The sequence below is a fragment of the Arachis ipaensis genome, chromosome B2 (assembly GCF_059453495.1).
Source record: "Arachis ipaensis isolate K30076 ecotype BB chromosome B2, ASM5945349v1, whole genome shotgun sequence".
Lineage (NCBI taxonomy): Eukaryota > Viridiplantae > Streptophyta > Magnoliopsida > Fabales > Fabaceae > Arachis > Arachis ipaensis.
Window position 1 is genome coordinate 74433315 of NC_142437.1, and position 24397 is coordinate 74457711.

The 24397-nt window shown below is 33.6% G+C and overlaps 1 protein-coding gene across 2 annotated transcripts in view; it reads right to left on the bottom strand.

Annotated features, from left to right (window-relative positions):
- Positions 1 to 8206: 8206 nt before the first annotated feature.
- The window catches only part of LOC107610953 (Serinc-domain containing serine and sphingolipid biosynthesis protein), a 52890-nt gene continuing 36699 nt past the window's right edge, over positions 8207 to 24397 (bottom strand). Inside the window, exons 10-13 of one of the 2 annotated variants that reach the window (XM_088505090.1) lie at positions 23031 to 23102; positions 11256 to 11389; positions 8648 to 8721; positions 8207 to 8447 (exon numbers count right to left, since the gene is read on the bottom strand). In XM_088505090.1, the coding sequence (XP_088361216.1) occupies positions 8350 to 8447; positions 8648 to 8721; positions 11256 to 11389; positions 23031 to 23102 (378 nt within the window). In that variant the 3' untranslated portion in view covers positions 8207 to 8349. The remainder of the gene's footprint in view (positions 8448 to 8647; positions 8722 to 11255; positions 11390 to 23030; positions 23103 to 24397) is intronic. The other variant, XM_088505091.1, reaches the window with a different exon arrangement.

The following is a 24397-nucleotide window of genomic DNA, read 5'->3' on the forward strand; positions in this document are numbered from 1 at the left end:
CGCCAAGGATACTGTCCCCAGTTGGGCGTTCAACGCCAGGGGTGGATACCCCCTTCTTGGTGTTGAACGCCAATGACATTCCTCTTGGGGTGTTCAACACCCTTAGAGATGTCTTGGACAACAGTCTGGTATCCCTCTGTTAGTTTTTCTTCCTTTGATCTTCTGTTGTACTGGCGTTGGGTGTTTAATGATTTCCCACTCCTCAGTTGGATAGCCTAACATTCTTCTGTTATCTGCTTAGATAACTGATTCCTTGTTTGGCTCAGCTGGGCTTCTACCTTCCTATTGGAAGCCTGAGTTTCTCTCAAAGCCTCTTGCAATTCCAGTAGTTGCTGGGCAAGGGCGTGTAGTTGTTGAGTCAATGGGCCATCTTGTTCTGGAGGGTTAGGTTCAGTAGATATTACCTTAACCTTTCCTTTCATAAAAGTCTCAGCAGCTGAGTACAGATGTTAGTTAGTGGCAATTGTCTCAATAAGCTTGTGAGCCTCTTCAATTGTTTTCCTCATATGTATAGAGCCACCAATAGAGTGGTCTAAAGACGTTCGGGCCATGTCTGTAAGGCCATAATAGAAGATGTCCAATTGAACCCGTTCTGAAAATATCTCAGTGGGGCATTTCCGAAGCATTCTCCTGTACCTCCCCCAGGCATCATAAAGAGATTCACTGTCCTCTTGCTTGAAGCCTTGAATATCCAGTCTTAATTGGGTTAACTTTCTTGGAGGAAAGTATTGATTTAGAAACTTATCTACTAGTTGCTTCCATGTTTTCAAGCTAGATTTGGGTTGGTTATCCAACCACCTCTTTGCTTGGTCTCTTACAGCAAAAGGAAAGAGTAATAGTTTGTAGACATCTTGGTCTACTCCCTCACTGTGCACTGTGTCAGCAATCTGCAAGAAATCTGCCAGAAACTCGGTAGGTTCTTCCTGTGAAAGTCCAGAATACTGACAGTTCTGCTACACCAGAGTAATGAGTTGAGGGTTTAACTCAAATTTACTTGCTCTGATTGGGGGTATGCTGATACTTCTTTCATAGAAGTCAGTAGTAGGGGTTGTATAGGACCCCAAAGTTCTTCTGACTGTTCATTCCCATTTGGGTTCATGGTGAAAGAAAGGTAGAAGAAATAGAATAATTAGAGATAAAAAATATGGAAATTATAATTAAATTCAAAAATTAAAAGTTAATTAATTAAAAAAGTTTGAAAGTTAGATGATATAATTCGAAAAAGAAGAGAGAGAAAGAGAAGAGAGATTTTCGAAAATAGAGGAGAGAGGAATTAGTTAGGAAGTTTTGAAAAAGAAGAAAGAGAAAATAAGTAACTAATTAAGAAAGATTTGAAATGAAATTAAGATAGAAGATTAGAAAAGATTTGAATTTAAAATTTAAATTTAGAAAAGATAAGATAGAAATTGAAAAGATTTGATTTTAAAAATTGAAACCACAAAAGATAAGATAAGAATTCAAAAAAGATTTAAAAGAGAGATAAGATTTGAAATTTGATTTTTGAGAAAGATTTGATTTTGAAATAAGATAAGATAAGATTTTTGAATTTAAAGAAAAATAAAAAGATAAGATAGTAAATTGAAAAAGATATGATTTTTTAAAAGATTTGATTTTGAAAAGATTTGAATTTGAAATTTAAAACTAAGATAAGATAAGATAATGATTTTAAAATTAAAATTTGAAAAATTTGTTGCAATTTTTGAAAATTAAAGTAAAAAGATAGAAAAGATTTTTTTTTAATTTTTTTTGAATTAATGAAGAAAGAGAAAACAAACAAAAGACACCAAACTTAAAATTTTTAGATCTAAAGACTTTAAATTTTTGAAAATTCTAAAGAAAAACACCTAAAAACACCAAAGTTAAAATTTTAACGATCAAAACAAGAAGAAAAACAAGAACAACTTGAAGATTAAGAAGAACACCATGAACAAACTCGAAAAATTCAAAGCAATTAAAGAACACACAATGGACACCAAACTTAAGATTTGACATTAGACTCAAACAAAAGACACTATTTTTAAAAATTTTTGGAAAAAGACTCAAGAAAATTTGAAACTTTACAAAGAACAAGGACAAAAGACTCAAATAAAAGATAAAGATTAATAAAGAAAAGAAAAGATTTTTGAAAAGTTTTTTATCTTTCAAAAAAGAAAATAAAAGACTCAAACAAAATTAAAGACAATACCTAATCTAAGTAACAAAATAATCCGTTAGTTTGTTCAAACTCAAACAATCCCCGGCAATGGTGCTAAAAACTTGGTGCACGGATTTCCACACTCGTACAACTGTACCAGAAAGTGAACTGGGTCGTCCAAGTAATACCTGAGGTGAGTCAAGGTCGATCCCACGAGGATTGTTGGCTTGGATCAAACAGTGGTTATTTTGTAAATCTTAGTCAGGTGGATAGAAAAGTTGTTTGATTAATTAAGTGCATAAAAGTAAAGTAAAGATAACGTTACTCACAGTGGTTGTGAAACTAATGATAAGAAGATGGTTAAGGCTTCAGAGGTGCTTTGTTCTTTCGGATTAATCCAGTCTCACTGTCTACTCCAACTGTGAATGATTCCTTCTATGGCAGGTTGTATGTGATCAACGCCTTTCTTGAGAGGTCGCCAATTCTCCTCTAGGCTGAACACCAGGGTTAGTGCGCATCCAGTCTGAATGAGGGTGAAGCTCCTACAGTTCATTCCCCTAGATGATCCTACTCAAAACGCCACAGATAAGGTCGAATCTTCCGGATCAGAGAATGCTGCACCTTTGGTTCTATCCTCTACCACAAAGACTCTAATCTCCCCATACCTCGGCTGAACTGATGTCTCGAGAAGTCCCCAACGAAGTCGTGGATTAGCCGTCTAAGAGATGTATAATCAAGCTAGTGGTTCATTGATATCCGATGAAAGACGCTCGTTGAACCCATGTAGAATAGAGATAGCCTTGTGCCGGTTCAACTCATTCATAAGGTTGAAGAACAAAGATACATCTTAGAATAGAGAATCAAACACGAATTGAAATAGAAAAGAAATACTTTTATTAATCTATAAAACTCAGCAGAGCTCCTAACCTTAACCTAGGAGGTTTAGTGGCTCATACTGATAGAAAATACAATAAAAAACGTAAAGTATGCTGGAGAGATCGAATGTGTCCAACAAAAGGGTGATCTTCTCCTTTAAATACTAAACTAATGACTAAGGATTACAAAAATATGATAGGTTTAGGCTTGTAGTGCAAAAATCCACTTCTGGGGCACACTTGGTGAGTGTTTGGGCTGAGATTTAGCGTCTCCCATGTGCTAGGATGCTTTTTGGGCATTGAACATTGGCTAGGGACAGCTTTATGGGTGTTGGACGCTGGCCACTTCTCTGTTGGCGTTGGCGTTGGACGCTTGGACTAGGATAAATGGCTGGCGTTGAATGCTAGTTTTGGACCTTCAATTCTGAAGAAAAGTATAAACTATTATATATTTCTGGAAATCTCTAGATGTTAGCTTTCCATAGCCGTTGAGAGCGCGCTAATTGGACCTCTGTAGCTCCTGAAAAGCTCTTTTGAGTGCAAGGAGGTCAGATGCTAATAGCATCTGCAGTGCTTTCACTGCCTCTGAATCAGACTTTTGCTCCAGCTCTTCAATTTCAGCCAGAAAGTACCTGAAATTGTACAAAAATACACAAACTCAAAGTAGAATCCAAAAATGTGAATTTTACACTAAAACCTATGAAAACTTAGTAAAACTTAAATAAAATATACTAAAAACTATATGAAAATGATGTCAAAAAGCGTATAAAATATCCGCTCATCACATGCCTCATGTGTGTGCATGACTGCCAGTACATGATTTACTTAAGTAAACATGTGGGTCACAATTTCAGGCCAATTTTGGACCCAATCCAACTCATTTCTGAAGTATTCGATGCAATTCTCAAGGAGAATCAAGGGGAGAGCAATTAGGTTTAGTTTAGATAATGTTTTAGGTTATATTCTAGAGAGAGAAGTTCTCTCTTCTCTCTAGAATTAGGATAGATTTAGTTAAATCCCTCTTAGATTTTGGTTTTGATGCTTGTTTTGATTTAATTTCCTTTACTTTTTCCTTGTTGAATTGCCTTAATTCTCTTAGTTTTACTTGTTATTTTCTTTATTTTGTCACTTTTAGTTTTATGAACCCTCTTTTTACTTCTAATTTCTATTAATGCAATTTGATGTTTTTATATTTATTGATGTTTAATTGAGTTATTATTATTGTTATCTTGCATTTGGTAGTTTTAGACTTTATTATTATTGCAATTTTATGATACTTTTCTTCTATGCCTTCCAAGTGTTTGTAAAAATATCTCTTAGTTTTAGGGTAGATTTCTACACTCTTGGATTGGAATTGAGTAATTTAGGTGACCTTGATTTCACTAATGTTTGAGTTGATTGATAATTTGGAGATTTTAATTAATCTCGTTTCCATTAACGAGTGAGACCTATGGATTGAGATTGATTAAACATGGTTGACTTATCTCGTCATTAGAGGTTGACTAATTAAGTTTGCTCTTATAATTGTCATGTCGTAGTTAGTGATACAAGAGTCTTTGATGTCCGATATTGATTGGTGATTTAGGGTTGTTAGTTGTTCTTCTTATAAGACTGACTATGCGTATTTAACTTTCTCCCGATATTAGAGATGACTAAATGGGATTAACTCTGTATAATCACCATGTTCATGGTCAATGACTTGAAAAGGAAGCTTTGACTCTCAATTCTTTTCAGGAGTGTCTTTTAGCATTTATACTTCTTTAGTTGTTAGTTTTACTATCTTGTCACTTAGTTTCTCGCCTCTTTATCCGCAAACCCCCTTTTATACTCATAACCGATAACACACATACCTCACTGCAATTCATTTGAGAGACGAGTCGAGGTTTAAATACTCTCGATTTTTATTGGTTTGTATTGTGACAAACAAATTAAACTTTGATTCGAGTTGTTTGTTGGTTTGGAACTATACTTGCAACGGAATTATTTTATGAAATTTTCGAACCGACGTTTGGCCCGCATCAAGCTTCACACGCTTGCCTTAGCTTCTCTCCAGGGCGTTGCACGCCTGCACCATGGTGTGGCACACCCTTGCTTGCTCTCTAGGGTGGTGTTGCACACCCTCATCATGGCATGGCATGCTATTCCTTCTTCTCCAAGGCGATGCATGGGCATTGCATGCCCTTCACTGTATGTGGCACGCCAGCTATGCTGCATGGTTGGCATGGCTTTGATTCCTACATAATTGGCTCTAGCTCTGTATGCAATGCTTGTCCCTTTGAATATGCTTCCTTTTCTACTTAGTTTTTCTTCTTTTAACTGTATTTTTTAGAAAAGCACTTTGAAAACACCTTAGTAACAAATGATACTTAAAATGATGAGATTAAAAGAAGAAACTATGATTATACTTAAGGAAACAAGATATTAAAGTAAGAAAAACTACTAAAGATGCAAACGCGTCATTAGCCTAAACACTATCCTCATAACCATATGTGATCAAGTATCTCTATATTCTGGCCTCACACTCACTCATAAAATCCTTGACCTTGTCAATGCCCAATTACATTGTACCTCGGAGCGGTTTCTTTCAACGAGTGACATTTTGTGATGTACTAGTATTGTATGCTCTTATTTAAGGGATTCACATCTCTTTTACTTGATGAGGATGCATATCTATGAGTGTGTAAAGAGTGAGAAAAATATTGTCTTGCCTTATGCTCTTTTTATTACAAATATTTTTACATATTATAATGTTAATTTATCTGTTAAAAATTTCAAGGAATATAACTCATTCTTGGAAGGAGGTGGCATAGTGAAAAGCAAAATTGGATGATATACTACCACTGAACTTCTTGAAGATTTCAGAATGTCGGACTCTCTCACTGATCTTAAAAAGCAAACCAAAGAATCCAAGATTAAGATTCTTTCGGTCATTGTCAAGGATGTAATCGATGAAATTTCCAATCTCGCTAATTTGATGATCATGAGTTAAAAGTAAGAAAATCCAAGCAAAAAATGGAAATTGTTGAGCAGCACTTTAAGGAGCTCAATGATATCTCCTACTTCTCTAAGGAAGAAAAGGAAGAAGATTCAATTGAGGGTTTTGACTCTGATGCTTGAAGAATATCTCTATGCTGCTGCTGCTGAGTTTGTGAAACTTCTTTAATTTTTATCTCCTATTTTTCTATACTATTTTATGGATGACTGTAATGACTCTTAACCTGCCTTTTATGAGGAGCTGCTAGGACTTACATCTTGCTACAAGTACCTTTTTAGTTTCTTTCCTTGATGACAAAAGAGGAAAAATTTAAAGAGATTAAACTATTTTCTGGTTTTATACTTTATGGATTTATTCATAAACTTGTTTTTTATTTTAGCTATTGGTATCTTTTCATATTATTCTAGTCTTGCTCTGATACATGTTTTGTATTTTTGCTTGCTCTTATTCTAGCATTTGGGTGTTAACTCATTTTTTACTCTCATACATAAAGGTCACATGCACCATGTTTTGTCTAGCTTTTCTATTTTTTATGTATGTTGTTTTGATTTAGGCTCTGGTACCAAAGCTTGTGTTTTTGCTCTTGATTGGCTTAATGCTTAAAAATAGAAGGAGCTAGCTAAAAATTTAGGAAAGTTACTCGTTACTCTCTCTTCCTAAATTTAGTTTAATCATGTTTGTCAAAAAAAAGAATATTATTGAGTCAAGAATTGAACATTTATCTTGTGATGATAAACATAATTGATAATTATCCATTATAACTTATTTTTTTATGAGCATTGTAGGTATTAATGAATAAGCAATCAACTTCCACAATCGTATAAACAGTATGTAAAACAACTCATGATTGACAATCATCTTCAAGAATCAAATTGCTACACGAAAAGAAAGCCGTTGCACATTGTTATCAAGCCAAAGAAGGAAGGATTTTTTTTTTCAATGCCAAATGGCTACAACAATTAAAGGTGCAACGGCTAGCTTGATCAAAAGAAAAAAAATGTTTATATATGATGATTCATCCAAGGAAGAAGACAACTCATTCGAGCAAATTCAGACCATATACACATCCTATGTTTCCTTGCTTTTGGGTATGGTTTTACTTTTCTTGTCTAAAATTAAGTTTATATTGAGAGATACACAAGGTAAAGAGTATTGATCACACAAAAGTCATTGTACTTTTTTTCAAGTGATTGTATTTAAAAATGTACTTGAATTAAGTTTATATTGAGAGATACACAAGGTAAAGAGTATTGATCACACAAAAGTCATTGTACTTTTTTTCAAGTGATTGTATTTGAAAATGTACTTGGATTAGAGTGCAATTGGTTCCTTAGGTGTGTTATAAGAGTGAGTCTCTTGAAATTGATATTTGTAATCAATCTTGATTATAGTGAAAATTCTACCATTATTATGGTAGAGACTGGACGTAGGTCACATTGCACTTCGTAACCGAATCAAGATATATCATAGTGTCACTACTCTTCTATACCCCTCATCTTTGCAACTTCTATTTTTGTTCTATTATGCTTCTGTAGAACGAAACAAAAGCAAAAATAATCTGCTGGTTCGGTATACTATACAATCTGAATTATAGACTAACAAAAGTGGTTCCTTGATTCAACCCCTCTTTTCAATTCACTTGAAAACTTTCACATCATTACTGTCGTGGCTCCTTTCTCTTGCATTTGATGATCTGCTGCTTAATTTGTCTCTTAGTGCCTTTTCTTTTTTATGCCATAAACCATTTTTAGTGTCTTTTCTTTTTCGTTTTTCTACCATAAATGACATTGATTGGCTAAAATTGTCTGAATTTTAGTTTGGTTCAGTTTACCAGTTTCTGAATAATTTTATAGTTTTTTTTCGGTTTGAAAATTCGACAATTTTATTTATGAATCAAATCAGATTATGCATCGATTTGCGGTTAAACTGATTGGACTGATCAGTTCAGTTCGATTTTTCATATATACGTTTCTCTGTGGCATTAAGAGTATATATAATCATTTATTCTCGTGTTGTGCAATATATTTGGTGCTTTATATTGTTAGTTTTGATGAGTGGGGCATTCTAATTTGACCCATCTAGTGATAAATATTTCTCCACATCTTGCTTCCTCATTCAACTTAATTCTAAGCTCTTTTGAGAATCCATGAGTCCTTGATTATTTTGTTATCTCATTCAATTAAACAATCACATCTATAAATGTAAGCGTGATAAGTCATTTAAGTACAATGAAATGGTTTTTCTTCCACACATTTATGATTTAACTACATTAAAAATAAAATAATTTCTAATAATGTCAGGAATAACTAAAAAAATAAAAAAAATAATTTTTTTTTCATTGTCAATTAAACCATAACAAAGTCAGCTATCTCCTGAGGAGTAGTCCCATCGTTATCATCCATAACTTTGTTCTGCCTCACAACTGGAGAAATCAGTATCCATACTGTTTAAAAATAATAAATAAAATTGCAACTTAATTAAAACAAATGCTTAACTCAAACTACTTAGAATGCAAAATAGAACAACTACGCATTTGGAGCTGATTTCTTTTAGCATATAGAGCATGCAGTTAAACCTATTAATTCAAGTAAAAATAATTTTGATTATAAAATAAAAATGTACAATCAATAATCATTCACTTACGGTAAATTGTGGCTGCGAACCACTCATTGATGACTTTCACCCATGTACTTGCCCAACCAACATCTATGCTCCACCTATAGTTTCAAAATGTTAGAACTAATCTTAAAAATAAAAGCATACTAAGAAATAATATTAATCAACATACTAATTAGGCTACACTAGGTTTTGGCTATTTAAAAAATGTTTTTATAATTTAAATTTGGATAAAATATATTTTTTATTTCTAAATTTTTTAAAAAGTTTCTTCATAAATATTGTTGACATTATTTTAAATATGTTTTAATTATATTCTACTGTAAACATTTTAATAGTCAATGGTTTGTCAAACTTTTTTCTTCCAGTGTTTCCAATCAACGTTGCTCTCACTATAACTATACTTCACCTTCTCTCCTAAATACTCCATTTCCGAATCCCAAACCCATAACCCATTATATCACTACCATCCTCCCCCAACCCTATAAACATCAATATCATGTGTGTATTGTTGCTCTCACCACTGCTTGTCAATCTTACTTCCCCACTTTCACCTATTTAGTTTTGCTTTGTCTTTCCTCTCACCTTTTATTTGTTAGTTCCATATATGTCATATTAAATTCTAAATCTTCCCATGTGTGGATTCTTGCTAGCTAGGTGTGTTGTTGCTTTTCATCTATTGGTCTTGCTCTATCTCTCCTTTTATCTCTTATTTGTTTACTCCATATATCTTAGATTGAGTTTTAATATTAACATAATACAAATATAATTCAAAAATTTGTTCTAAGTGTTATATCTAATGTTAGATTGAAGTTTATCTTAGTACATGAGATTTTTTTCTCAAACACAAGCAAATAGTCTCTATGAGACCTAAGAAGGATCCTATTATGAATTTGATTTACCAGTCCACATTAGGAACAAGATGTCACGATTTCACCATTTTAAAATCGTGCCAAAATTCCTTAGAGAAGCACTACCATAACGAATAGATTTTGGCTCCAAAATGAACGTGGGTAACAAATTTGAATAGTTTTAAAATACATACACTTCTCTCTTTCCTCTGCTTTACAAATTAAAGTACAAAACTTACTACAAATGATAAACTCTCTGCATGCTAAAGCAAAAAGCATGTGTCCTTTTTAACTAAAAAATCACGTGACATAAACGAAAGAAGGGTTTCGAACATTCACATGGCTTTTTTTATGTATATATGAGCCTAAGAAATCCTTGAAGAATTAATAGAGTGTTGTGCAAAAAATTGTCAAGTGTTCATCATTTTCTTCAAAATTTTCATCTTTCTTCTTTAAGAAAATCTCTTTGTATCTTAGAAGTTAGAAGAGAATAATTTATTACTTGTAATCTAGGTTACTATCTTCTATATCTCAAATATAATTATCCAAACACATTATGCGTGTCCTATAATGTTTTGGAACAAGATGTCAGATTTAGTGAGTGTTTCATGCACATAAATCTTAAATTTATATTTCAACTTCATCTAGTAGTGATCAAATTTTTAGGTTGCGTTTGGAGGAGAGATTGAAACTAAAAGACAGAGACTAAATTAAGTCTATATATTGTGTTTGGTATAAAGTATATATAATTAAATTATGTTTTAGTATCCTATTTGATTTAAGATAAATACAGGAACTGAATTAAATAAAATTATTAAATTACCCTTATTAATAAAAATAGAAAACCCTAACCCAACACATTTCGCCATCTCTCTCTGAGTAGTTTTGTGTCTAAATCTTTGAGAATTCTTTAAGCTTAAGACTTTTCAATTTTGATCATAGGAGCACAATCTCTCTATCTTCATCTGGTTCCCATGACTACTGGGAGATGGAATTCATTTTGAACGAGGGGTAGACTTTAAATTTCAAGTTTGGAATGAGAATATTTTTAAAAGAAATTATTAATAAAATTTTAATTTTCTGTATTCTCATTTTTTTGGAGATACTGAAAAGAGTGAAATTTTGTGTTTTGAGATTAAATTTTTAGTTTTGATCTTTGGTCACAAAATATATATAAAACTGAATCTTAATCTTTCAGTTTTAATCCTAGTATTTCATCATATCAAATACAGTCTTAGACTAAAAAAATTTAAGAAAAGAATAATACGGAAAGTTATTAGATCTTTGTAATCTAATAAGTCATTGCTTAGTTTGATAAGATTTGAAAAAATAATATTTAACTATATTTGATGGTTAGATTGTAGTTGAAAAAGCTTGAGAATAATAATCTAAAGATTATCTCGTATTATTATTTGATATAGTGGATGTAGCCAAGTCTCAACCGAATAGATCATTATGTACTTACTCCTGAACTCTTCTCTCATTATTGGTTATATACAGATTATTTACTCACACATTAGACAACATTTTTAAATATCTAAACATTAGCTTTTGTTAAAATTAGAAATAATAATTATCTTTCACTACTCATAAGTTTGATAAGCTTTCTTCGTTTGTATTTGCTTTCAACGAAAGATCTTCGAAGTGCAATTCAACCCCCTTCTCATATGTTTTTTTAGCTATTTGATTCTATTTTGCTCACCATCTATTGAATAATTTTAAAATGAGAACCAAAGACACTTTGAATGAACTAAAATAAGACAATGAGTTAATTAATTGCTTACTTTCTTGCTGAGTTATTCAGATCCCAACTGATGAACAACATTGCAAAGTACATCGCCCCCAGGGAGAATACCATGTGAAAAAATCCATAGTTGTAAGGAACTGCGTCTTCTTGTCCCTCTTTGTTTTTGGAAAACTGAAAAGATTATATATATGGAACTATGGAAGACTCATGATAAGCATCATGCTTATTTTTATAGTAATTGCTTTCATATGTCAAAATAAAAAAGTGACTTATATACGTGGTTCTAGCTTGAATAATGTGATGAACAAGTTGATATATGAAAGGAATATAAATTGTCTAACAAGACTATGAAAAATATGGAATTAAGAGAAAGATTGTGTATTATTTTTTTGTATCAAATACTGAAGAAGCATTTACAAGTACATATAATTAAACTGTTGCATATTTATGACCCATGAATCTATAAAAAAATCTACCAAAATGTGCAAGATTCTAAGAGAAAAGAGTACAATGAGTACATAATTGTTGATTCATCATAACTAATTTGTTCCATAAGGAAGCTATCCCAACTTTATTGTAAGGAAAGTTTTGGATGTAGAATTTATTTCGATTGGGGTGTTGTTATGGTTAGTCCTTCTGGTATTTGATTAATTAGTGATGTAAAATTAGACTTGCCTTCTAATATTATACTTTTGTTAACTTGTGGCGGGAATAATTATCCTTACCTACTCTTCTTAGAACCTAAGTTCAAATTAATTGTCTTTGGATTTGAACTTTTTTAATAGAAAATATTAGACAAGTCAAATTTATTACGTAACCAAATCTAACAACCAAGTTTTGTATATGTATGTGTTTTTTTTTTCCTTGTCGTTCTTTTTTTTCTTCTTCTTCTTTTTTATTTAATTTCATATCCTTTTCTGTTTTTTTTTTTTTTTTTTAGTTTATTCTCCTTTTTTTTTCCTCCTCTTTTATTATTATTATCATATTTTTTTTAGTTTAATATCACACAACTAATTTAATAATATTAAAGACACATTATTCTATTATAAATGACATAAAAAGTTTTTATGATACAATTTTTAAAATTAAAGACCACAAATCTAAAACTTTAACCCACTAAACAAAAATATTTTAAATATATTTTAGATTAAAAAAATACATCAATTGATTAGAAATAACACAAAAATAGCTAAACTTATTATATATTAGTTTAATACCACACAATCAATTTAGTGATAACAAAAATACATCATTTAATTAAAAATGACACAATTTTTTGATAAATGACACAAGAAATCTTTAAAGAATCATAAATCCAAAATATTAACTCAACCAACAAAAAATATTTAAATGTGTAAATGACATAAGAATGGCTAGACTACTTATATATGAGTTCAATATCACTACAAGAAAAAAGACCTATGGCCACGCTTTTTTCTTGCCACGCTTCAAAAGTGTGGCCAAAAGTGCTCAATGGCCACGCTTTTATGTGGGTGGCAATAGATTAGAGATTTGGCCACCTTTTTTATTGCCACGCTTCAAAAGTGTGGCGAAAAGCATCAACGGCCACGCTTTTGTATGGGTGGCAATTGGTTAGAGAAACGGCCACGTTTTTTTTGCCACGCTTCAAAAGCGTGGCCATAAAGGGAAACAAGGACGTTTTGAAAGCGTGGCGACAGGGTTTCATTACGGCCACGCTTACAAAGCGTGGCCATATCCAACTACGCTTTTGGCACGCTTTAAAAGCGTGGCCAAAAGGTGCTTTTCTGCCACGCTTCAAAAGCGTGGCCGTAGAGCATAACAGTGACGTTTTAAAAGCGTGGCGAGAGGGGCTCCAACCCATTGACCCTAACCCGCCCCCTGACCCGGCTCCCAACCCGGTCCCCAACCCGGTCTCCAACCCAAAGACAAGACACTAACCCTTCACCCAAAGACCTAATCACTCGAAACCCTAAGCCTGAAGAGCGCCTCCCGTTAGCCTTAGCCCTGAACCCTTCACCCTTCACCCTTCGCACTTCGGCCTGAACCCTTCGCCCTTCGCCCTTCACCCTTCACCCTTCGCCCTTCGCCCTTAGCCTTTGTCACTCGAAACCGCTCATCGAATCCGCTCATCGCACTGTTAATCTTCGTCACTCGCCCTTAGCCCTTCACCCTTCTTCATCTTGTTAATCTTCATTTTCGTCTTCCGCTCATCGAATCCGCTCATCCTACTGTCTCCTACCTCGGCGACCTTATGGCCTCCTTCAGTTCAAAGATGTCCATACTCTCTCTCTCTCTTTCAGCTCAATGCAGAGAAGAGCCCTTTTCAGCGGACTTATGCGACTCAGGTGTGTTTGTTTGCTGCTTTCTTAAGCCACTGCTTCTTGAAAACGCTTTGTTTGTAGTTACTGGCTTGTTCTATGTTGATTAACTCTGTTACTGGCTTACTGCTTGATGATTAATTGATACCCTCATTCTTGCTTGTTCTTAGTTGATTAACTCTGTTTCTGGAAGTGAAATCATGGATAAGATTACAGGGTTTTGTGTTTTTGTTGAAATTATTGATGAAAAATGGCTTTGCTATACTGCTGCTGCTGTTTTTGAATTTCTGGCTCTGTTGTTTTTGAATTTTTGTTGATTTATTGATTTCATAGTTTTTGTTGATTATTTGTTGCTGTTTTTGAATTTTTGTTGATGATTTATTTGATTTCTGGTTCTGTTGTGCAGCTGGTGTTTTTTATTGTGTTAATAAGAGCTGCTGTTTTTTTACTGTGATGTTGATTTATTGATTTCAGTTATGGATGATTATTTGATATTTTAGCTGTTATATTTTTTTACAATCCCTAAACTAGTTACCTCTCTCTGTTAGCAAAATTGCTATCTTGATGGCTAACTAGATATCATGTTTTAGGAACTATCCTCTGTTAATGGCTACATGGAAGGTTGCCCCTGCTCTGGCAGCTGGTTGTGCTGCAATATTGAAGCCTTCCGAATTGGCATCTGTGTATGTTTCTCAGCAGCTCTTGCAAAATCTTTGCTTCTTTTTGAGTCTTGGTTATTTTTGCTGAACTATAGGCTATGATTTGATTTATTTCAGGACATGTTTGGAGTTGGCTGACATATGCAAAGAAGTGGGCCTTCCTTCGTGTGTACTAAATATTGTCTTTATGTATAATAGATTAGAAATAAATCTAGTAACTGAAGAACAATGAATATACGAGAAGCTCGTACACCATACGGTATTGGCCGTTCTTAAACCTGAACTCCAGAGTTCAAAATTAAAGCTTTTTCTTCGGTCATTACCTTTTTTTTTCTTTCAAGTTTTTAAATAAAGCTTGTCTTTTCTGCTCCTACTATATATACTATAGTATATTGAACTTTAAAATAAAGGATTTTTGCAGCATCGGTTTCCATAACATTAATATTGGAAGGCTAAAAACAAAAAACAAGTGATATTGGAATGTGCTAATTGTTTTTCTTAATTTGTCCTTATGCTAATATCTTGGGGCCTCAAACAGTGAATCAGTAAGTGTTCCATTTTATGGTGTTTTAATTGCCGTACATTTTTACTTCCTTGCAGTCTAAGATGAAGTGCATTGGAATTGATACTGAAGCACTCAAAGAGCACTTTGGGAAGAAAATTATGGAGCTTGAGGAGGAAAAAAGAAAAGTGCAGGTTTGGACATAGTTAGGTTTAAATACTTTTTAGATAGCACACAAACGAAAAGTTTTTTCTGGTTTGGTTTATTTTTTGTCTACATTTTTTGTGTAACTTGTTTTCAAAATTTTGTAAAATGGAAGCCGTGAAAATAAGAAATGAAGACAGTAAACAGTATTTTTCTTATGTTTATGTTTTTCTTTTCACAATTATGAAAACAGAAAACATGATCATTTTGATTGTATAATTAAGGCAATGGTTCTTATCTTTAACATAAACTAGGCAATACTGTTCATTTCAGGGATAGAATTCTAGTTTATTTGATAAAAATTATTCTATTGGAGGTTGTCCTGACTTATCCCTTGCTCTCTTCATCCAGATTTCTAAAGCATGAGAGATTCCTGTTGCAACTCTCAAACTGTCGATCCCCGAGCCAGCGCCGTCGCAATGGAGCAGACATCCGTAGTGTGATTTTCTCTGTGCAGAGGGTTGCCATGGCGATTTCTCCATCTGGTATAAACCCGGCAGTTGGCTCAAAACTCTCTCCTGATTCTCCAGAGGCTCTTACACTAGCCAACTGGATCTGCTGCAGTTATAGGCAAGTCTGCATCTGTTGTATTGTGTTCAAGCTTTATTGTTGAATATTCATTCTTGAAAAGTATCTAATGATGCCCTTCACTTTTTTGTTCTTTTTTCTTCTAATAACAGTTATTATTTGGGGGCAGAGTTGCTGAGATCTGATTCTCTCATTAGTGAGTCAGTGCTTAAACATTTGTGGCATCATCAGGATGCCATTTTGTGCTGTTCTTTGAAGGTATGGCAGATGTTTTGTTCATAGTAGAGTTCATCATTTCCATGAAAGCCTTTAATTTAAGATATATATGATTCTCTATCTGGATCGTAGTCGGTGCCGGTGTTCATCTTTGCAAACCAGGCTGGCCTTGACATGTTGGAAACAACTTTGGTGGCTTTAAAAGACATCACATGGGTATTTAGAGGAAGGTAATTCATTAAGTCTGCAAAATTGTAACAATGAATCTTTCTCTAAGTGTTGTTTATGTATGTTCAACTTTAATTTGTGGGAAATGGAAATTGTTTCTTTCATTAACTGTTCTTTTTCTTTGTTTATCAGTGCCTTGTATTAACTCCATCTTGTTAAGGCAGAGAAAGCTAGAAGATACATTCCAAAAGAATTCAAATAGGTTGAAGCTTTTGGGTAGGTCCAATATTGTAATTTTCTCTCTTTAGATTATAAATGCAGCAATTCTTTTATGGGTTTGAGTCTTTAGGCAATTTGTGAATATTGAATCCAAGAAATGTCGTCAGTTTGGAATCCTGACACCAAAGTTTGAATGTGATTTTTCTTGTAGTATCATTGATTAGCATGTCAGATCTCCTTTTTTGAGTTACTAATGTTCAATTGTAAACAATTTCAGGGGGCCAATATTCTTGTAGATAATAAAGGTTGCATTAAACTTGCAGATTTTGGGGCCTCCAAACAAGTTGAGCTGGTAATCTAAGTCTTCTCTATTTCTCTACTATAGTACTATTAGATATACTATTTTGACTTTGTGAGGATCTTGTATCTGTGTATTTGTTGAAGCAGCGTCTTTGTTTGATTTAGGAGTTATTTATAACATAGTCTCGATTTTGTGTTCCTATTAATATCTTAGTTATTTATAACTATCTTTGATGTGCATCATATTCATTACTTCACATACAAAAAGAAAATATAATTGATATTCATTATTCATTATGATACAAAGAAATCGAGCTAGCTAGTTCTAAATTTCTAATAGAAAGAGATGGAACTGCTACAGTTTTGCGATGGGGTTGCAACTCTTATGGAGCACATAGGTTCATAATACACTTAATCTGAGCACATTGCACCATCAAAATCTCAACCAATCATGTTCATTTCTGAAGTTTGAAGATTATATTAAAAAGATAATGACACTTGATCATTATGAATTAGAGATACAGCATTATAAATCATTTGGTTGTAAGAAACTCCTCATTCAAACATCATAGGACAAAGCTAAATACTTAAGGAGTAAATATTTGCACTAGTTTTTTTTTCTAGAAGAATATAAATAAAAAATTCCATTAACCAGTCAATGCAAAAGCAGTTAGAACCGATTCCAGTCTAAAATTATTGCTTGTGTTAATGTGTAACTATTGATTAACATATCTACAAGTGTTTTAAAGTGGTGTTCTAGTTTTTTCTGGTTGATGAAGGAGTCATTGTTTTATTTGTTGCCACTCACCGATTGTGTACTTTTTTATTATGCCTTTTGTTTTTTATGAAGATTTGGATCTGGTTCTGCAGGCTGCAGAGGCTTGGATTGATGTTGAAAGAGTTCATACAATTGCATTAGGAGCCAAGAAGAACTAGTGTCATGATGATCTATCTTTTTTTTTTCCGGTTTTAAATCATGTTGTAATTTTGCTTCATTTTCATCTTCAATTGTAATTTTGTAGGTTTGGTAATAAAAAAGGATTGAAAATTTATAGTGTAGTAAGGAAGATCAAGTAAGGAAAAGAAATTTTTTTTTAATTTAACAAGGTTTTCGCCACGCTTTTAAAGCGTGGCTGTATACCTCTCTATTGCCACGCTTCAAAAGCGTGGCCGTATCTCTCCCTATCGCCACGCTTTAAAGCGTGGCCGTATCTATCCCTATCGACACGCTTCAAAAGCGTGGCCGTATCTCTCCCTATCGACACGCTTCAAAAGCGTGGCCATATCTCCCATATGGCCACGCTTTAAAAGCGTGGCCATATCTCTCGCATACGGCCACGCTTTAATGGGTGGCCAGTTGTAAAAAGCGTGGCAAAAGAAAAAGCGTGGCAATAGGCTGCAAAAAGCGTGGCGGTAGCTCAAAAAACGTGGCAAAAAGCTATCGCCACGCTTTTTTGAGCTTTTCGCCACGCTTTAAAAGCGTGGCAAAAGGAGTGTTTTCTTGTAGTGTATCACACAATCCATTCAATGATAAGAAAAGTGCATTATTTAGTTGAAAATAATATATGAATTTTTTGTGAACGACACAAGAAGTCCCAAAGAACCACGCACTAGTCAAGAACATTGACTCACTCAAACAATAAAATACATTCAAACATATTTTACATCCAAAAAATACATCAATTTGTTGCAATTACTATATCAATGACTAGATCTCTTATATGTGAGTTCAATACTATACAATTAGTTCAATGATAATAAAAGCACATCATTTAATTGAAAATGACACATAAATATTTATTTATGATAACTTCTAACTGGTTAAAAAATTTTACGTGTTACGGTTAAGAAATTTTCTGTTCACAATTAAAAAATTTTCTACATCACAATTAAAAATATTTTATGTTATTTTCATTTTTGATAACTTCTAAAATGTTAAAAAAGTTTCTGTCAAATTTAAAAATTTTCTTGCGTCACAATTATGAAATTTCTGTACTATTTTTTTTAATAGATTTTACATAATTTAAAATCTTCCTTATTCCTCCTCCTCTTCTCTTTTTCTCATTCTTGTTTCACTCTTTTGTAATTCTTTTTGTTTAAGAGGAATAAAACTTAAAAAAAAATTATACCAAAAAAATAGTGTAATAATAACACTAAAAAGAGAGGAATTAAAAGAAGAAGAAACTAAAAAATACAACAAAAGTAAAAATAATAAAAGGAGATGAAATAAAAAATACATGAAGAAAAAGAAATGTGTGATTTACACACATGTTGTATGAGTGTTTTTGATAAATTTAAGCTAATTTAATTAAATTAATTGATAAAAATATTTAAATATATAATAAAATTAATTTTTAATGATATTTTTTTAAAAAAACTAATTTAAATAATAATTTATCATGGTTAATCTTTTCCTATAATTATAAAATTCTACTGAAATACTAATCTTAACTTGTGATTTTTTTTAATAATAAAAATAATAGATGGACTCTCATACTAATTGGAAAAAGAAGGATGAAAATTCCCTTGAGGGATGGAGTGTAAGAGCCCTACATCAATTAGCGAGCTAGAGAGAGAACAAAAAATAAAATTGTGAATCTCTATGAAAATTCCCTTGAGGGATGGAGTGTACGAGCCCTACATCAATTAGAGAGCTAGAGAGAGAACAAAAAATAAAATTGTGAATCTCATATATAATATATATATATATATATATATATATATATATATATATATATATATATATATATATATATATATATATTATTTTCTAAGGTGAGTATCAAAAACTTTGGCTATTATCCCAACTTTCAAGAATAAATCTACGAGAGCGTGGGAAGCTTGCCAACAAAAATTGACAATATCGATTTGACTTCAAGTATCAAATACTAATGAAAAATAAACAATCATTTCATACTTATCGATCATGTAATTATACCATTTAAAAGTAGTCTTTTTTTCTAAAAATCAAAATATAATAGATTATTTTTACTATTTTGAATTATAATATCCAAATGTAAATTAAATGTCACAATCAATTATTTTAGGAAATTATTCAAATAAAAGTTATTAAACCAAATTTAAAATTTTATCATTGTTAAAACATATTGATTCTACATTAAAAACGTATTTTTCTATGTGAATAATTTTAAGATGGCCTACAATAATTTTAAGATGAACTCTTAAGATCCACTGCAGCAACTTGTTGTATGACTCATCCCAATTACCGTAAATATGGGCGACGGCCTTCTGCTTCGCCAACCATATCCTCCTATAAGTCGGCCTGAACCTAAAGTGTACCTCCATCACATTCAGCAGTACCTTGATGCAGACGGATGCATCAACTCTAAACATTGGCATGATGAAGGCTGAGATCACATGATAATCAAGACTCCTGTGGTCGCTCGAGATCGACGTCGCGAAACATGTATGAGGTCCGTTGTACCGTTTTACCTCCCAAATACCCTTGTACTGCCGGAGACTTAGCCTAATCAACCATGTGCACCCGTTCCCAAACTCAGAACATTTTCCTATGTACCGGCGATAGTCGGACTCTACCACTTTGTACTGTACCCCGCGTCGAATGCTATACGTCTTCACGCTTAACACAGCCTCCTCTTTATTTTGAAACTGCTGACCAACCTGAAACTCTATAAGATTCCTAGTCCCCTGGGTATCTCTAGAACCAAATCCAGGGGGTTCCCCAGGAACCCCCTGATAAATCGCTATTTTACGGTTTATCTTGTGCTAAATTGAGTGATTTTTATCAGTTCTTCACACATTTATTCATACAAATTGCATGGTTTTACAAACCCTTCCTAATTTTGTACTATGATTGAAAACATACTTATTTGGCCTTAAATTTGCTAATTTTTAATTCCCATTACCATTCGATGCCGTGATCTGTGTGTTAAGTGTTTTTAGGCTATATAGGGTAGGAATGGCTTAGAGGATGGAAAGGAAGCATGCAAAAAGTGGAAGGAATACAAGAAACTAAGGAGCTGACCAGCGAGGATCGACGCACACGCATGGCTCACGCGTGCGCGTGACTTGGAGCTTTTCACAGCGACGCGTGCGCGTAACTGACGCGTACACGTGATCAGCGAAGTCGCACAGTGACGCGTACGTGTGACTGACGCACGCGTGACACGCGCAGAAGACCATCGACGCGTACACGTGACTGACGCGTGCGCGTGACGTGCGTCATGTGCTGCAATTGCAGAAGATGCTGGGGGCAATTTTGGGCTGGTTTTGGACCCAGTTTTCAGTCCAGAAACACAGACTAGAGCCAGGGGACAAGCAGAGACTCAACACACATTCACATTTACTCAGTTTTTAGTTTTAGTTTGGAATTCTAGAGAGAAAAATACTACTTTCCCTAGGGTTCTTCACATTCTTAGATTTTTAGTTTTATGCTTTTGGATTGGATCTTGAGAGAGTTACTGCCTTCGATTGAAGTCTCTATCATTACAGTTTGCTTTCTTATTTCCTTACTCTTTTGCTTTCCATTCATTTTGTTCAGAGTTACATATGGATATCTTTGATTTTGGGAATTGTTAATGCAAGAGTTATTTTTACATTTAATTTTATTGTTTGTTTGATTATCATCTTCCCTTAATTTATTAGCTCAAAAATTGCTTTTACTAAATTAATTTCAATTACCATGTCTCCTTTCTACTCCCTTTATATGTTTGCAAAAATGGCATCCATGTCAATGGAGTAGACTCCCAACTTGACTTTGGAGTTGATTAATAGGAGACCCTTGAGTTGGAATGCTCAAGTGTTAATTTGTAATTGAAAGTTGTTGGCTGGCTCTCTAGTCACTAATTCTAATCCTTCCCTAGGAAGGGATTAGGACTTGTGAATCAGAGTTGGTTAGTTACTTGACTTTCCTTTATTAGGTAAAGGATAACTAAGTAGAAGCAACAACCTCTTACTATTATACTTGAAAAAATTTAACAAGGATAGAAATTCCGATTAATCTTCTCCTAGTCAAGGCTTTTTATTTCAAATATATAAAACCTCTTGTTAATTTTTGTTGCTTTAATTAATAATCATTTTATTTTTCTAATTCCCAACTCTAAAATTTCTCAGAAAATTCCTGACCAATAAATTGCACTCTTTTGTCAACTCGTTGGAAGACGACCTGGGAATTCTACTCCCAGTTAATTGATTCTTAAATTGTGACATCTTTTAAATTGATAAGTGAAATTTTCGTCGGTTAAGAACTGTACTCGCAACGCTATTTTTATTTAAAAAAAAATTCTTAATCGACATTTTTCCATCTGTCACCCCCTCCTGTCTCATGGCATCCAAGTCCAAAGATGAAAAGTGCAGAGGGTACTGCTGTGTCCCAGAGCTAGAACCACCGCCAGCCCCAGCTGGATTACTCGCTGCAATATCATTGCCACTGTCATCAGCAATGAGGTCCGGCTCCACATCATCATCGTCATCATCATCCAGCAATGCATCACCCATACCAGCCGGTGTCCCACACTGTAAAGAAGTCGGTGCCCTATCTACGATACCAACCTCTGCGCCACCACTGCAGTTGAGATCAACGGCGAACGATGGGGAAGCGACAGGCTCGTCCCGAGGTGCATTCACAGGCACAGACGAAGATGCACCAACAGGTCTTGAGCTAGAACCGGCTACCGTGCCTATAGTGTGGGTATTCCGGTTCGAACCCCCGAGCTAGATACTACATCAACCAACTTTGCCAACAGTTCGGGTGTCCTGACCTCCGAAAACTGGCGACGACAATGGAAGAGGACCTGCAAATCCTCATCACTCCCTATGACGAAACAATCGTACTTCACGTCATCTCGCAATACTGAGATCGGAATGCGATAGAATAACTTCTGAACCCGTTTCACACCTTGCAGCCCAAGTTTCTGTATTATAGAATTCACGAAGTCATCGAATGTCGTCGTAGGTCTCATAAAAATACTCAGAGGATCCTTATCAGTGAACTTCACATCAGATCGTATTTTTCTCTTAATTGACCCTCTGTAATGCACCAACACTACAAAACTCTCCTCACTAGCCATTTTATCACTCTAATGAGAGGAATTCACGTTCACACCACCATATTTATACACGTCTGGCCCTTCATAATTCGAAACAGCCAACTCCAAATTATATATATATAATTTGAATCAGCTAGATTCGAACTGTTCCTCTAGTAATTCAAATCAGTATAATTCGAACTACTCCCCTATAATTCAAAACAGGCCTATTCAAACTACGTCCGAATTCATGCATGTATAGTTCGAATCGGACACCTTCGAATTACCCACCCCCTAATTCGATCAGCCCTGATTCGAATTACTACCTTTTACCGTTCGTGTAGGTCTAATTCAAACTACATAGAAGCGTTGCTTTAATTGATTTATGTGTCGTTTTTCTTTTTGACTGAATGATGTAATATGTTGATCCACTTGACTTAAATATGCGTTTTGCCCCCTTTAAAAAGGAGATACCAAAAGGGTAGTTAGTTAACATATGCATATTAATCTGCCATTTTCTTACTTAATGTGTAACATCATAATAAGTATGAACTTTGAAAAAACTAGTAACTATTTTTAAAAAAATTAACATTGAGCTATAATTTACGTTTAAGAAAAAATATGGCTATTTTATGGGATTCAGGTAGATTAAATATTGGAGAAAAAAGAAATTAAAATTTTATAAAAATAATTAGAAAAGTGATTAACCTGAAAGCATTTTGTATCAATGCCGGTGGAAAAAGCCGCGATTACAATAGAAAATATAGCAAGAAGGAAGCCCTGCAAGGAAAATCATATATACATAGCACAAAGTTGTAATATACGGAAATCATGGGTAACTAAATGTTACAAAATACAAGTTCCAATCATTGCAGTAAGAGAAATGTTACCAAATATATAATATAAGGAAATGATGGGTAACTAAATCAATTTTGTAGCCAAGTATAATAAAGGTGTATTTTTTTTTAATCTTATGAAAGGAAGAGAAATTTGAATAGGGAAAGAATAAGAGTGAATTAGAGAAAGAATCAAGAGAGAGATAGTTTCATAGAAAAAAAATTTTAAAGGGAGAAAGAGATACAATTCATTAAGTTTTTTCAGGTCAATTATATATTTTTTTACTATATCTATTTATAGTAAATTAATTAACTATTAAAACTATCCTAATTGAATTTTGGGTCAACTTTTATTTATTATATTAACTTCGTCATCAATCTTCTTATTAGATTTTTACTGCAATTTTTCATTCCCTCTCTTACATCCTCCTCATCTAACACTAAAATTTTCTCCACCTCCTCATTAATATTAGGATTAGGAAGATAATTCTGATGATATGAAAGTTTTCCTTATTCTATTACTACCCTCTAGAAATCTATTATATATATATAACTTTGTAGTAAAACATTGTCACATGGAATCTCTTTATTGTATCTAAATTAAAAATATTTTTTGCCTTTTTACTTCAACTGCAAATACCTTTCCACTTTTTTATTCCAATTGCAAATTTTCAATTGTAAATCTATTATCTATCATCTATTATTTATCTATCACATATTGTATTTTTAATTTGAGTAAACTACCATTTTTACCCACGAAAGTTAAAAATACTGACATATATACTCATAGAAAAAGGAAATTACCATTTGTACTCATGAAATATGGATTTCGCACAACAAAATTATCCAAATACTAAAAAATTACTTGAAATCCCTAAATTATCCTCATCTTCACCACCACACCACCCCCTTCACCCAATCACCTTTCTAATCCTAACCCTCTTCACCGAACCACCATCCCATTTTCCTTTCTAATCTCAAATCCCACTACCACTCCCTTCACCCAGCCACCTTTTTAACCCTAACCCTCTTCAGCCAGCCACCACCCCCTTTCCCTTTCTAATCTCAAATTTCGCCACCACCCCCTTCACCCAACCACTTTTCTAACCCCAACCCTCTTTCCCCAGCCACCACCTCCTTTCTCTCTAAAACTCACACACAGAGACATTACACACACACCCCCCTCCCACCCGAGGAAGAAGAAGAAAAGAGGAGGGGGAGGGAGACCGCACTGGCAAC